Here is a 12598-nt window from a genome sequence, read left to right on the forward strand (position 1 = left end):
ATTGAACCCACGCCCCCTGCATTGGGAGTGCAGAGTCTTAACCACTGGACTACCAGGGAAGTCCCTCTTATTGATTTTTATGAATCCTTATATTCTGAATATTCTTTCTCAACAAAGTGAATACCACTTTTTTGGGTATATAAATTGCAAATATTTCTACCACTTTATTTGTTGTCTTTTCCATTTCTTTAAGCTGATTATTTTTTAGTGAGCTTAAACATAACAGTTTTTTCCCTGGTTTGTGGTCTCTGTGCCTGGTTTAAAAACTCCTTCCCTGACTTGATTTCATAAATATATTTTCCTAGATTTTTTTCTAAATATTTTACATATATTGCTTTTTAACACTCAGATGTTTTCATCTGTGTGGAATTTACCTTTCGTATATTGTGTAAGATAAGCGTATAATTACTTCTTTTCCTATGTGCTTTTCCCCAGCACCATTTATTGGAAGTTTGTCTGGTCGCCATGATTTGTAATGCTGACTCTTGCAAATAACAGTCTCCGGCTCGCTTCAATGGCACGTGTACCAAATATTCTCTTTTCTGAATGTGTGTACTTCTAGGTTCTTTGAGGTGTTCTATGGATCTAGTTTTCTATCTCTATGCCAATCCACACTTTTAATTATGACGTTTCCAGGCGCCTCGTAGTTTGAATGTTCCATCTTTCTCCTTCTTTTCTTCTTCGTTCTTTCTCTTCTTTTTTCTAAAATATCATATTAAAATGTATTGGCTATTCTTTTTTTTCCTTCTTCTTCCATAGGAAATTGGGGATCACTTTGTCAAATTCCACAGAAAATGCTCCTGCAATGATTTTTACATCCACTTAATTTAGACGTAATTTACGCAAAACATAATTTAAAGAACCCATCCTAAGTGAACAATTTCATGAGTTTTGTCATTTAAATACACGTTTGTGACCTTTGAATTTTTAAAGTCCAACTTGTCATTTTATTTTTTTACAGGTCATGCGTTTGTTCTAGTATCCAAGAAATCTATGCCTAACTCAAGGACGCAAAATTTTCTCCTGTCTACATTTATTTTATTTTTAAAAATATTTTCTTCTTAAATAACCACAATCACTTGCTGATGGGGTGTGTGCACCACTTCTCAAAACTTGGAATCGGATGGACATCGTCACCTTCATTTCCTGTTCCGCACTTACTTTCCCTGTAGTACTTGCTTTTGTTTTGTTTGGCTGCGCTGTGTTGTTTGCTAGATCTTAGTTCCCCGACCAGGGATTGAACCTGGGCCTATGGCAGCGAAAACACCAAGTCCTAACCACTGGACGGCCAGGGAATTCCCACCTCCCATGTGCAATTAAATATGTGTAGTTTCTTTTATGTCAGTAGTAGCTCAATAAAGCTGTAAAAAATAACAATGCTAAATGTTTGATGGAAAAGAGTTTCCAAGTGATTTTAGTCTGCCATTTTGCTAGAATCCAAATGGTCTTCTTTCAACAGAGAAGGTTAGATTCTGTAAGCATTTACTAGAAGTTTGAGCATATTAAAATACTAACTTAATTTTGGGAGAATTTTAAAAAGAAATAATTACTGTAGAGTGTTTGAAGAGGACAGTATATACAGGGTTTTGTAATGAGAACTAAGATCAAATCTTGGTTCTGTCATTTCCTTCCTGTGTGTTCTTAGATAAGTCACTTAACTTCTCTGAGTCCCAGTTTCTTAATCTATAAATCAGGAATCATATCCACATAGCAGAGGTTTATAATGATAATAAAAATTGCATTTGCAAAGAGCCTTCTAGAGGGCCTTGCCTAACATACAAAGCCAAGAACTATTAGTTTCTTTTTTAATTTTACATAGCTAGACCCCCTGACAGAGTCACTCTTTAGCATATGTGTATTCTACACCCTTTCCTGGCTACAACACAACACAGCCCTTAGGAAGCGTAATACGAGATAATCTCCCAAACTCCAAGAGTAGGTTCTACGAATTGTTCAATTACAAAGTTGGCCTGGGCTATTCAGCGTTCAGAGCAAAGCCATTTTTATTGTAATGAAATTTTAAAAGGCAGTTACATTAGTTACACATATACACAACTGACTTAATAACTGTTAGTCATAGAGAACATTCAAGAAATACAAATGATGATTTATCCACAGCACAGTTCACATTCATAAGAAGAAAGGTTAAAAGAGAAACGATTAAGTGCTTATATTGTCCACTGAAGCTCATCTGTGAAATCTCTCGCTTTTGAAGGAAAATGAGATTGTTACTGGAAGCAAGCTGCCCTGTTCCTGTGAGACCTCCCTTTTCCCACCTCCACAGTCATTGGCCCATAGGCTCTGGCCCCAAGACCCAGCCACACCTACATGTGAAAATGTGCCTGCATCGTGGTGTGATGTCGCTTCAAGTTGCCCCAGACGCCAGGCAGCCGAGGAAAAGGAGGACAGCCAGTTCCCTTCATATCCAAGATGAGGATCTGGCATGGGGGGAAGGGTTGGAACGGACAAGTTGGGCTGTCCTGGCAAGTCAGGACACAGCGACCTCATGACCAAACCCATACTTTCTAGTGGAACAAGGAGCATTTCCATCCTGACTTGTTACTGGCTAGAGCTGTTAGGTGACCGGCTTGGTCTTGCTAATATGACAGGTCGTAACTGTTAGGGAGCAGGTGGGCCCAGCAGGGAGAGGCTCACTGCTCATCTGCTGGCCCAGGTACTGATGTGGCCGGAAGGGAACGCACTCATTTCCCTGGGGCCTGACTCATCTCTCGGCCAAGCCCGGCCGCAGCACTGATAGTGTCTAGGGTGGCTCGTCTGGGGAAACACGGTCTCTTTATTGGCACAGGAGATCCACGCTCCCCGATGTCAGTTCCATCAGCTACCAGAATCCTACTCGTTGCTACAGGTATTCAGGAAACAGAAGGGTTGAATTTGATAAACCGGGAAGCAGAAAAGAATGTGGCTGTTTGTGATGCTCTATTGCTCCCTGAAACCAAAACTAAAGACAAAGCTAGTGGGGAGCAACACAGAGGCAGGGTGTTCTAGAACCTCCGGAGCCACTGTCGCAGTTCCCTAACCAAGTCCAGGCCGAGCCTCAGCGTGGCGGCGTCTGTGTCCTCACCAATAGTTCAGGCAGCCACTGCCCGGCCCTTCTGGGTGGAAAGCCTTCTGCTTGCTCAGCCTAAGGAAAGCCAGCCGAAGGCCTAGTAGCTGTGAGATGAGGTGTGAGTGAGGAAGAGAGTCCCAGAGCCAAAGTCCCAGGTGCCGCTCGCCTTCCCAGCCCAGCTTTGCCTCCGTCTCCAGTAGGAGAGGGATCAGGGCCGAAGCCCACGCCGACGCAGGGGCCGTGGGCATCCTGGCCTCCCGGCTGGGCGGGACTGGCGAGGGAGGTTCTTCTGCAAACTGGGGTAATTAGACCCTCTAGGGCTTTAATTCTCACTCCAGTTTGTCTTAAAATTCCTTGGGGAGAGAATCCCTCGGATGTGGGATCCTCTCGGTCTTCTCTGTTCCTTCGTGGCCACATGGTGGCTTCTAAGAATCACAACCAAAGAGTGGAATGGGGAATAGAGAGAACAGAGAACTCGAGCTGCGGGTCAGACTGCAGTCAGACACCCGCCGCGGGCTCCGGGGACAAAGCTGGAAGGGGGACGTTGGGCCTATTTAGTCACGATGCTCCCCCTTTATGTCTGGCTTTCAGTCGCCCATGAATCCTCGCCTTCTAGGACCAAGAACTGAGTGGTCCTCACCCTAGATGCTGTGTAAGTGGGTGAAGTAGATGAAAGGTCCCTGGAGGCGAGGCTGTCCTCCTCTGTCCTTTTGTATCCCCTCGGCACCCAGCACAGCCCAGATGGGCTGGGCCTAGTCGGCGTGCCGACCAGTGTGTGCCCCTCAGAAAATCCCCAAGTGCCCTCCGAAACCAGAAGGAAAGACAAACGTACCCCCATCCCCCGTCAAACTTCCAAACTCAGAGACTAAACGCCACAAAAAGTCCATTTTCATTTCACTGAGAAACCATTCTTTGATCCAAAAGCTATTTTTGTGCCTTTCTGGGAAATAATTAAGCCCACCGCCTGGGGCAAGCTCAGGGCTGGGGGTAGGGGTGGGCAGAGGTGGCCCCAGGGGCAGGGCACGCCCGGGAGCCCCTTCTGGGTCTGGTACTGACAGGGTGTGTGGAGTTTCAGCCACTTGCCATTCTCCCAGAAGCCAAAAGGCTCCTAAGGGTAAAAGGATATCATATGCGTCTAAACCCCACGTCCAATCACCACTATATACAAAAGGATTAAGAGCCACTCTAGAAACTGTACAGTCAGTGTTAATTTAGAGCCTAGAAACTGGGATCACACAAAGCTACCGGACAAAGGTATTCTCCTGGACAGTGGTGGACTTTCATCGCTGGAGCTCTCCAGGCAGGACTGAGCACACACCCCCTCTGGACGCCAGCCAGGGCTGGGGTCTTAATGCAGAACTTTCAGAGGATGAGAGCAAACCCCGTCCCCCGGCTCCTTCCTGCAGGCCAGGCTCACTCCCCGCTCAGGCAGCCCGGAAGCAACTCCATTCTGCCTGGCCCATCAGAATCACGGAACGAGGGATACAAGGGTTGTTTCCCAGCCAGGTGCCTGACAGGGGTCGGCCGGAAGGGAAGGCTTTGCCCGTGCATGGGCTCCTCCACCTGCCCCGAGGCAGCCACGCACGGGCAGCGCTTCTCCCCTTTAGGAGTCGGTGAGCTGATGGGATGCTGATGCAGGACAGGAGGGTGACCACCAGGAAAGGAAGAGAACACGAGAGTTTCTTTCCTTAGCGTCAAGGGCATGCGAGGGGCAGAGGTAAGTAAAAATGGAGGGATGGATTCTTAAACTGATCTCCTCAAATCTGAGGGAAACACAGCAAGCCGGGGACTGGGGGTTCAGAGGTCAGCCAGGTAGAAGCTTCTAGAAGTCAGCTCTTACTCTGTCTTGAGACCACCTCAGGAATTCAAGGCCCTGGCGAGTATGCGGCAGAACCAGAGGTGGAACCAAAACCGGAGCCGGAGTCCCGCAATCCCCCCCCCCACCGCCTCCGCCCCCCGAGAAGCCACTGTTCCCAGCCGGCTGGGGAGAGAAGGCTCGGGTGGCCTGGTGGGGAACGTCTCAGAGCTCCCACCTCCACGCACAGGGCTCACCCTTCAGTCATCTCCAGAGGTTGGTCCCAGGAAAGCACCCTGTGGCACAGAAGGACCGGGAGGCCTGGGCGCCCTGCCCTCCCCCTCACACCCCCATGGGGGCCAGGGTCTCTGTGAGCTCAAGGGGTGCCCCCTGCCGCCGTCGGGCGGGGACAAAGCCCGGCTCTCGCCAACAGGGCAAGGACGAGAAACCCTGGCGGAACCAGGAGAGGCTGCTCTTCAGACACAGAGAGGAAAGGGTGGGCACTCTCGTGGACTCTGAATCTGCACACGGGGGGCTTGGACCAAACAACTGACCCATCAAAGTGAGCAGCTCCCGGCCAGGGTGACGCTGTCAAGTGCCCGTCTGCTCAGTTCAGCCTGTCCGCCCGGCGCCCAGACCCTGGGCCCTGCCTCCTCCGGCCACAGGGGGTCCTGCTCAGCTTGGACGGGGCTGCACATCCGGGATGTCACTCTCGCCACACACCCTGGATTCTAGACCCTCACTGTGGCCGCACACGACAGACACGGGGCACAACACATCCATCAGGACAAGGATTCACATCACGCTGCACCAAGTACACACGTCTCACGGCACGACGGACGCACAGACGGACGTGGCTGAGACAGGGCCCAGAGGAGCCGGCGTCCCCCCCGGTGTCCCCAGGCTCCTCCTCTCCGGCTCCGAGAACAAAGCCTGTGCACCCTGCTCACCTCTTTCCCCAACACCCCGTAAGCCCCACCCAGACACAGGAGTTAAAGGCCAGAAGAAACCAGATTCCAGCTTCCTGGGCAGGCCTGAGAGTGCGGCTTGGGCTCTCCGAGCTGTAACTGAACTTTTTATAGATGAAAATTGTCTAATATGAGATTATTCACAACCAGATTTTAAGAACCCAATGGGCTCACCTCCCAAGCACAGACAGGTAAAATACAATAAATACAACCAGCCCCCGACGTCTACCGGGCTCCTGGTCGGTGGCCGCGCAGCTGCAGCTGTGGGTTAGAAGCTGAGCAACACCATGGCAGTGAGGGGAACACGGGGGGCGAGATGTCTTCTGCTGGGGGGTCCCGCGGCAGGGCAAGCAGGGTGCGGGGGGGCCCCGTGCACGTGGGTGTCGATGTCACAGCATGGGGGGCACTGCCTGGTGGAAGCCTCGCTCTGTCCGCAGCTACTCAGAAAACGGCGGGAACATGCCCAGGTCGGCAAAGTCTTCGATGTTATAGTTGCCGGTCCCCTGGGTTGGATCCCCTGGCATGGGCAGCATGTCCTGCAGGAGAGAAGACAAGACAGCGCAGCGGAGTGGGCTCACCCTCCTGGGCACCGGCACGTCCCGGGAGCCCAGCCGGCCAGCCACCCTCACAGTCATCTCTCTAAGGGGGCGGCCCAGGAGCACGCCACCGGCCACCTGAGGGATGCTCTGAGACGGTCCTCAAATGTCTGAGATCCCAGGAAGCTGTCATTCCAGCACACAAACACAACTTCAGGACACCACCTTTCTCTATTTAAAACGGAGCCAGGACACAGGGTGGATGAGAGGCCCACTGGTGGGGAGAACCCAGCTTGGTGCCAAGCAAGGTACATACAACCAACGATCAAAATGCAACAGCACTGCAACACAGGGAGGGGCAAAAGGAGGGCTGCGTGCGTGAACAGCTGAGTGGCCTGTCTTCACTGTGTATATCTAGGGCAAGGCCAAATCCCTGCCTGGTTAGACTTCACCTTTAACAAGTCCTTCAAGTTCTCTGGGCCTCAGACTACCCATCCAGAAAATCCGAGGAGCTATATTTCAATCCCTTATGGCAAATTTCCCAAAGAGTGTTGTGTCCAATTCTTGGCCCATGAGATACTCTGGGAGGAAAGAATTCTGTGGACAAATGAGTTTGGGAAACAAGGTATACTTTGCCTGCCTCCTAGAAATCCTCAGTCCTCGTTAGTGTAATAAAGGCTCTGAAAGGTCCTGCAGTCAAGAAACAGAATAACTCTGTTTAATCATGTTTCACAAACATATTTGACCAAGAATTCTTTTTAGCATCGTGACCATGAAGAACCAGGTTAGGTAATTCTGCCTTACATGGCAATTGTGAGGCATAAGGATGGGCCAGGGCTGAGCCTTATGGATGGCGGAAGGAGGGACTGATCATTATAGGTCAGGATACCTCTCTGCATATGTAAAAGGATTCTGCCCCTTTGGGGACCTGGAGTGACATCTGGGTTCTAGACCTTTGTCTCTGAAGATGCTGCTCGACCTGGTGGGAAAGGTGCTTGGGACGAGGGTGGGGTAAACGGAAAGCTCTCCCTTGAGAAGGGGGATCATAGTCTGCGGGTCTCAGAGCCCTACCACCAGGTGCTTCCTCCCCCATCCTTGCTCTGCGGGGCAGGCTCTGGGACATGACAGAAGGCACCTGGGGCCCTTGTTAGGAGGTGTTTCTCCCTCATGAAGACCTGGTGGGGTGGATGGAGCCTCAGCCGGTTCATGCCCCCAACAGGAGCCTTTCCCCAGTGAGAACTTTTCTGGCTGAAAAGTGGGGCTCCGAACACCCCGAAGGGGCTGGGTCCTGCGCCGCGGGGCTGCCGGCAGTGTCCACTGCCGCTGCACACTTAGGTCAGGGCTGCCCCAGGCGCGAGGGGTGGACCAGGAATGGCTCCAAAAACTCAAGAGTGGCAAGGCGCCCAGGCAGCCTCAACCAGCAATACCTGCGCGGAGCTCACGAGAGGAGCCGAGCCTCCTACTCCTGGCGCCCCTCGAGTCGGGGCTACTACCTTCCCTGGGAGGGGCCAGCACTCACAGTCTCGCTGTGGCAGGGAGGCAGAGACCGAGGGGGAGAGGAAGCAGAGAGAGGCGGCGGTACCTACGAGAAGGCGGTGCTCGCTGATTTACCTGGAACACTTCAGTCTGACCGGGCTGCTGGTGGGGGTGCGGCTCCCCGCTCTGCTGTCCGTGGTGCTGGCTTTGCCACTGCGACCAGACTTCCGAGGGCCGCCCTTGGAACTGCCCGCTACCTTGTCCACTTTCAGCTGAAAGATCCGACGCACAGGACACTTCCTTTAAAAGCCATCCCGCGGCTCTGGGAGACCTAAGAACCACTGCAGCCCAGAGGGTCCCACATTTCTGAAAGGCGCGTTCCATCCAGGGCTGGCTGACTGTGTTCGCCGTCTCCCTGTCTCTCACGCTGGCTGATAGGTAAGAAGTTGGCTGCGCACCCGAGAGCTGGATGGGTGAAACAGGAAAGGGGGCTCTCTGCAGAATGGCGCAGGGACTGGGCAGACAGGGTGGCTCTCACCGCGCGCACCTGCCGGGTGACCAGGGCCTTAAGCCTCAGAGCCCTCGGCCCTCTGTGATCACTGCTGGAGGCTTGCTTCCATGGGGCCTGTCTGTGGCTGACAGCAGCCCTCTCCTGGACATGCGCGAGAAGGGAGAGGCGGTCCCTGCCACTCCGGATGCCCCTCGGCTCACAGGCTGATCTTTAAAGGAACCTGGCCCTGACAGAGGAAGAGCCTCACTTAGCAAGCCCTGACCTCCGGCAGCCTCGCTGCCTTTTGGGCAACTGGGCTGAAGCCACGTGTGGCGTTCCCCAAGGTCCTTCCACGGGGGCCAAGAGCCATGGCCCTTTCTGCCCATCTCTTTAGCTGAGGGTTTCTCAGCATCACTGGTTTGGGAGGAAAGGCATTTGGGTGCAGCTTAGACAAGAAGACAGGTCTCTTTGTGGGAATCAGCAAATTATAATTTGTAAGTGAGAGCAACCTTGCTTCTGTCTACACTTTATAAGAAATATCCAATGGAAAAACAGAAACTGAGAAAAATGAGCAGAATTTTGTCTAAAACATTTAAAGATTCAACCCGAGGTGGGTAGTTTATCCTAAGGTGTATTAAAAAAAAAAACCACAGGAACTTTTTCTTGTTCCAAACCATGCAATAACGTTTTGGAGGCAATGGGCTCACTGTCAAGCTCTGGGTGGCAGGACAGGCCCCATCGTGGCTCCACTTGTTCTTCCAACAGGTGACCCTACTCACCACCTGCTGAGTGAGCACTGGGTTAATCTGGGGGAAGGCTAGACAGTGTGCAGGGGGAAGAATCAATCCCTCTCTCTCTCACACATACATCTCACCTACTGCCTGAGACATAAACGGCTTTAATAAGACATACACTCCCTCGAATGCTTCACCACTGGTGCCTTTCAAGCTTTGCACGATCACAGTTGATAAAGGGGTTTAGAAAATCAGGGAAGGATACAATTCCCTATTTCAGCACAAGAGGGGTTTAAATCTATCATGTATGTAGGATTCTGTTGTTTAAAAAAAATGCGTGTGGCTTTGCTGAAATGCCTTTACCTAAGACTCTCTCATGAGACTCCCTGGGCCAGGAGGAACTCTTTCATAGAATCACGTCCCCTGGCCCAGTTTTGGAATGGGACAATCTAGAACAGGCCTGGTGTGGCAAGATTAAATGCGCAGCAGCCCCAGCTGGCGCAGTGAGGGAAGCCCCACCGGACAGACACTCGGCCCCCATCCTGGAGGCCCAGGAGGCTAAGCACAAGCTGGGCCACCTGTTGCCCGGAGGGAGGACGGATGGACACAGCCACCTGTGCTGAAAGCAAGGCTGGGGCACAGCATGAGGACTGTCCTTGCATATTCAGAGACGACTGCCTCTCAGGAGCCCTCCGGCTTCCTCCAGGACCCTCCTGCCACAGTGATTCCCCGCTCGCATCATGCCCGTCATGAATTAATTCTCTCCACTCTGCCTTCCTACGTGGCCCGAAGTGTGTCTCCCAAATTCATATGTGCAAGGTCCAGCCGTCAGTATCTCAGACTGTGACTGTATTCAGGGAAGGGGCCTTTAAAGAGGCAGTTAAGGGGACTTCCCTGGTGGCCCGGTGGTTAAGCATCCACCTTCCAATGCAGGGAACGTGGGTTCGATCCCTAGTTGGGGAGCTAAGATCCCACATGCCACAGGGCAACTAAGCCCGCATGCCACAACTAGAGAGCCCGTGTGCCACAACGCAACTACTGAGCCCGTGCGCCACAGCTAGAGAGAAGCCCGCGTGCCGGAACTAAGATCCCGCATGCCGCAACTAAGACTCGACGCAGGAAAATAAATAAATAAATATTTTTAAAAAAGAGACAATTAAGGTGAGATGCGCTCATATGGGTGGACCCTGATCCAATATGGCCGGTGTTCTTATAAGAAGAAGAAAGAAGAAGAAGGCACAGAGGGAAGACCATGTGAAGACCCAGGGAGAAGGTGGCCATCTACAAGATAAACAGAGAGGCCTCAGAAGAAACCAACCCTGCTGACACCTTGATCTCAGACTTCCAGCCTCCAGAACGGTGAGAAAATAAGTTTCTGCTGTGTAAGTCACCCAGCCTGTGGTATTTTGTGATGGCGGCCCTAGCAGACGAATACATGCTCCTCAAGCTCCATGTCTATCTCTCCTTCCCTTTGCTGTCCATACACACAGCATCTTCTCACCTCTCCCTCCCTCCTCCACGCTCTGCAATCACTCTACAGCCAAGTCTGTATATCCGAGCCCAACCCAACAGAAATTCAAATTCAATTCTCATTGTTAAGCTCTCTTGGGTATCAACACTTATGACCACCATCTTCTCGAAATTGTTTGGTTGACTTCTCCGACTACATCTGATTTTGGTTCCACCACCTCCTATGCCACTCCTTGTCAGGTGCCCCCTGGTTCTTACATATGTCTCCACCCCTTAACATGGGCTGAATGCAGAAGTCTGAGTTAGGCCTTCCCTTTGATCAGCAGACAAGATGGGGGCAACCTCTTCTATCCCCATGAACTAACTGATTCATTGATTCATTGCGCAGATATTTCCTGAGCTCCTACTCTGACCCAGGCTCCAGACGAGTATTGTACATACACTGGGAAACAAGACAGTTCCTATCTCGAGGAGCTTACAGCATGGTCGGGGGAGAGGAGTAAGCAGCTATGTCCATCCAGTTGTAAGCTGCTATAAGAAGGTTGAGCAGAGCTGGAATAAAAACCTCTTAGGAGGGATACCTAACCTAGTTATGGCAAGTAGAAAATGCTTTTCAGAGACTTCACTTGAGAGCAGAAGGGGAATAGTTAGTAGTTAACCAGGCGTAAGGCTTGGAGGTGGGGTTAAAAAGCATTCCAGACACAAGGATCAGTCTGTACAAGACCTGGCAGTGAAGAGGGTCCGTTCCACCCAGGGACCTACAGGAGGTTCCGGATGCCAAAGGGCCCGGAGAAGTGTGACCCGGCTGGAGGGCACACCAGGGGTCAGGTCCCACACCATGAGGGTGACGGATTTTGAGGGCAGCAGAGAACTGCTGAAGGCTCTTAAGCTGAGGTGCGTCACACACAGACTTTCACGTTTGGGAAGTGGACGAGGGGACAAGGTGAGAGGGAAGAAGCCCAGGTAGCATGAGACTGCAGGAGTAATCCTTGCAGGAGATGACAGTAGCACCAGAAGTGAGGTGGAGAGAAGTGGATGGATCTGAGGTATTCTGGAGAAAGAGGCGCCAGGACTTGTGGACTGATGTTTGGCTGTGCTGAGGCGTGTGAAAGGAGGACCTGGGAGTGGCAGACTCACATCTCTGGTGGTGTTTACAGCGCAGTTTCTCTCCTAAGCTTTGGGTCCATCTATCCACCTTAGGAGACGTGTCTAAACAGTATGACAGACACCTTGGACCCCTCACGCCTAAAACAATCGTCCCACCTCCTCGGACAGCCCAGACGGGGACACCACGCCTGTCAACTCCTTGCTCTCACCCACCCCTCACGTCCAGTCACTCACTGGGTTCTGCTACATCCCCAATCCCCTAACACCCCTCCGCCCAGTCTCCTTCCCTCCATCCATTCTCACAGCTGCCACCAGTGCTCCGAGCTGGGCCAGCACCCAATCTCCCCCAGACCCACACAGCTACCGGGGTGGTCTTCCTACAACGGCATCCACTGCTTAGAAACTAATACAGTCTCCCCTAGCCGCACCCCCCCACCCCATGGGAGTTCCCTGGCGGCCCAGTGGTCAGGACCTGGTGCTTTCACTGCCGTGGCCCCGGGTTCAATCCCTGGTCGGGAAACTAAGATCCCACAAGCCATGCGGCAGGGCCAAAACAAAACAAAAAAACACAGTCCCCCACCGTCCACGTCCCTCATAGTGGGCACACTCGAGCCTTCGGCATATGGTTCCTATTTTTCAAACCCCATCTCCCCCTTCTTTGTGCCCCCAGCCCCTCTCACCCTAGTCACATGCCGTTGTAGACTTACCCCCTGCCCCAAACACTGCACACCGCTCCATCTCTGTGCTGTTGCACCTGTGGTCTCTCCGTCGTGGGCATCCTTCCCCTGCTCTGTGCCTGCAGGAACCTACTCATGCTCAAAGTCCCGACTGAACGTGACCCTGCACGACGGATTCCCTCAGTCATTCTGTCTTCTTCCCTCGTCTGCAGCACTTGCATTGTCTCTCGGGATGGTGCCCATCACGCTACACTGACTCATCCCCAGATCGTGAGTAA

At 52.0% G+C, this 12598-nt stretch overlaps 1 protein-coding gene across 10 annotated transcripts in view; it reads right to left on the minus strand.

Moving 5' to 3' along the window:
• Positions 1–1985: 1985 nt before the first annotated feature.
• The window catches only part of ARNT2 (aryl hydrocarbon receptor nuclear translocator 2), a 203214-nt gene continuing 192601 nt past the window's right edge, over positions 1986–12598 (minus strand). For 6 of the 10 annotated variants that reach the window (XM_082448677.1, XM_082448682.1, XM_082448681.1 and 3 more), the window contains 2 exons: positions 7978–8114; positions 1986–6366 (listed from right to left, as the gene is read on the minus strand). In XM_082448677.1, the coding sequence (XP_082304803.1) occupies positions 6268–6366; positions 7978–8114 (236 nt within the window). In that variant the 3' untranslated portion in view covers positions 1986–6267. Of the gene's footprint in view, positions 6367–7952; positions 8115–8136; positions 8308–12598 lie in introns of those variants that run through there. The other 4 variants (XM_082448683.1, XM_082448678.1, XM_082448676.1 and 1 more) reach the window with 3 other exon arrangements.

This window comes from Balaenoptera physalus (assembly GCF_965194825.1).
Source record: "Balaenoptera physalus genome assembly, chromosome: 2".
Classification (NCBI taxonomy): Eukaryota; Metazoa; Chordata; class Mammalia; order Artiodactyla; family Balaenopteridae; genus Balaenoptera; species Balaenoptera physalus.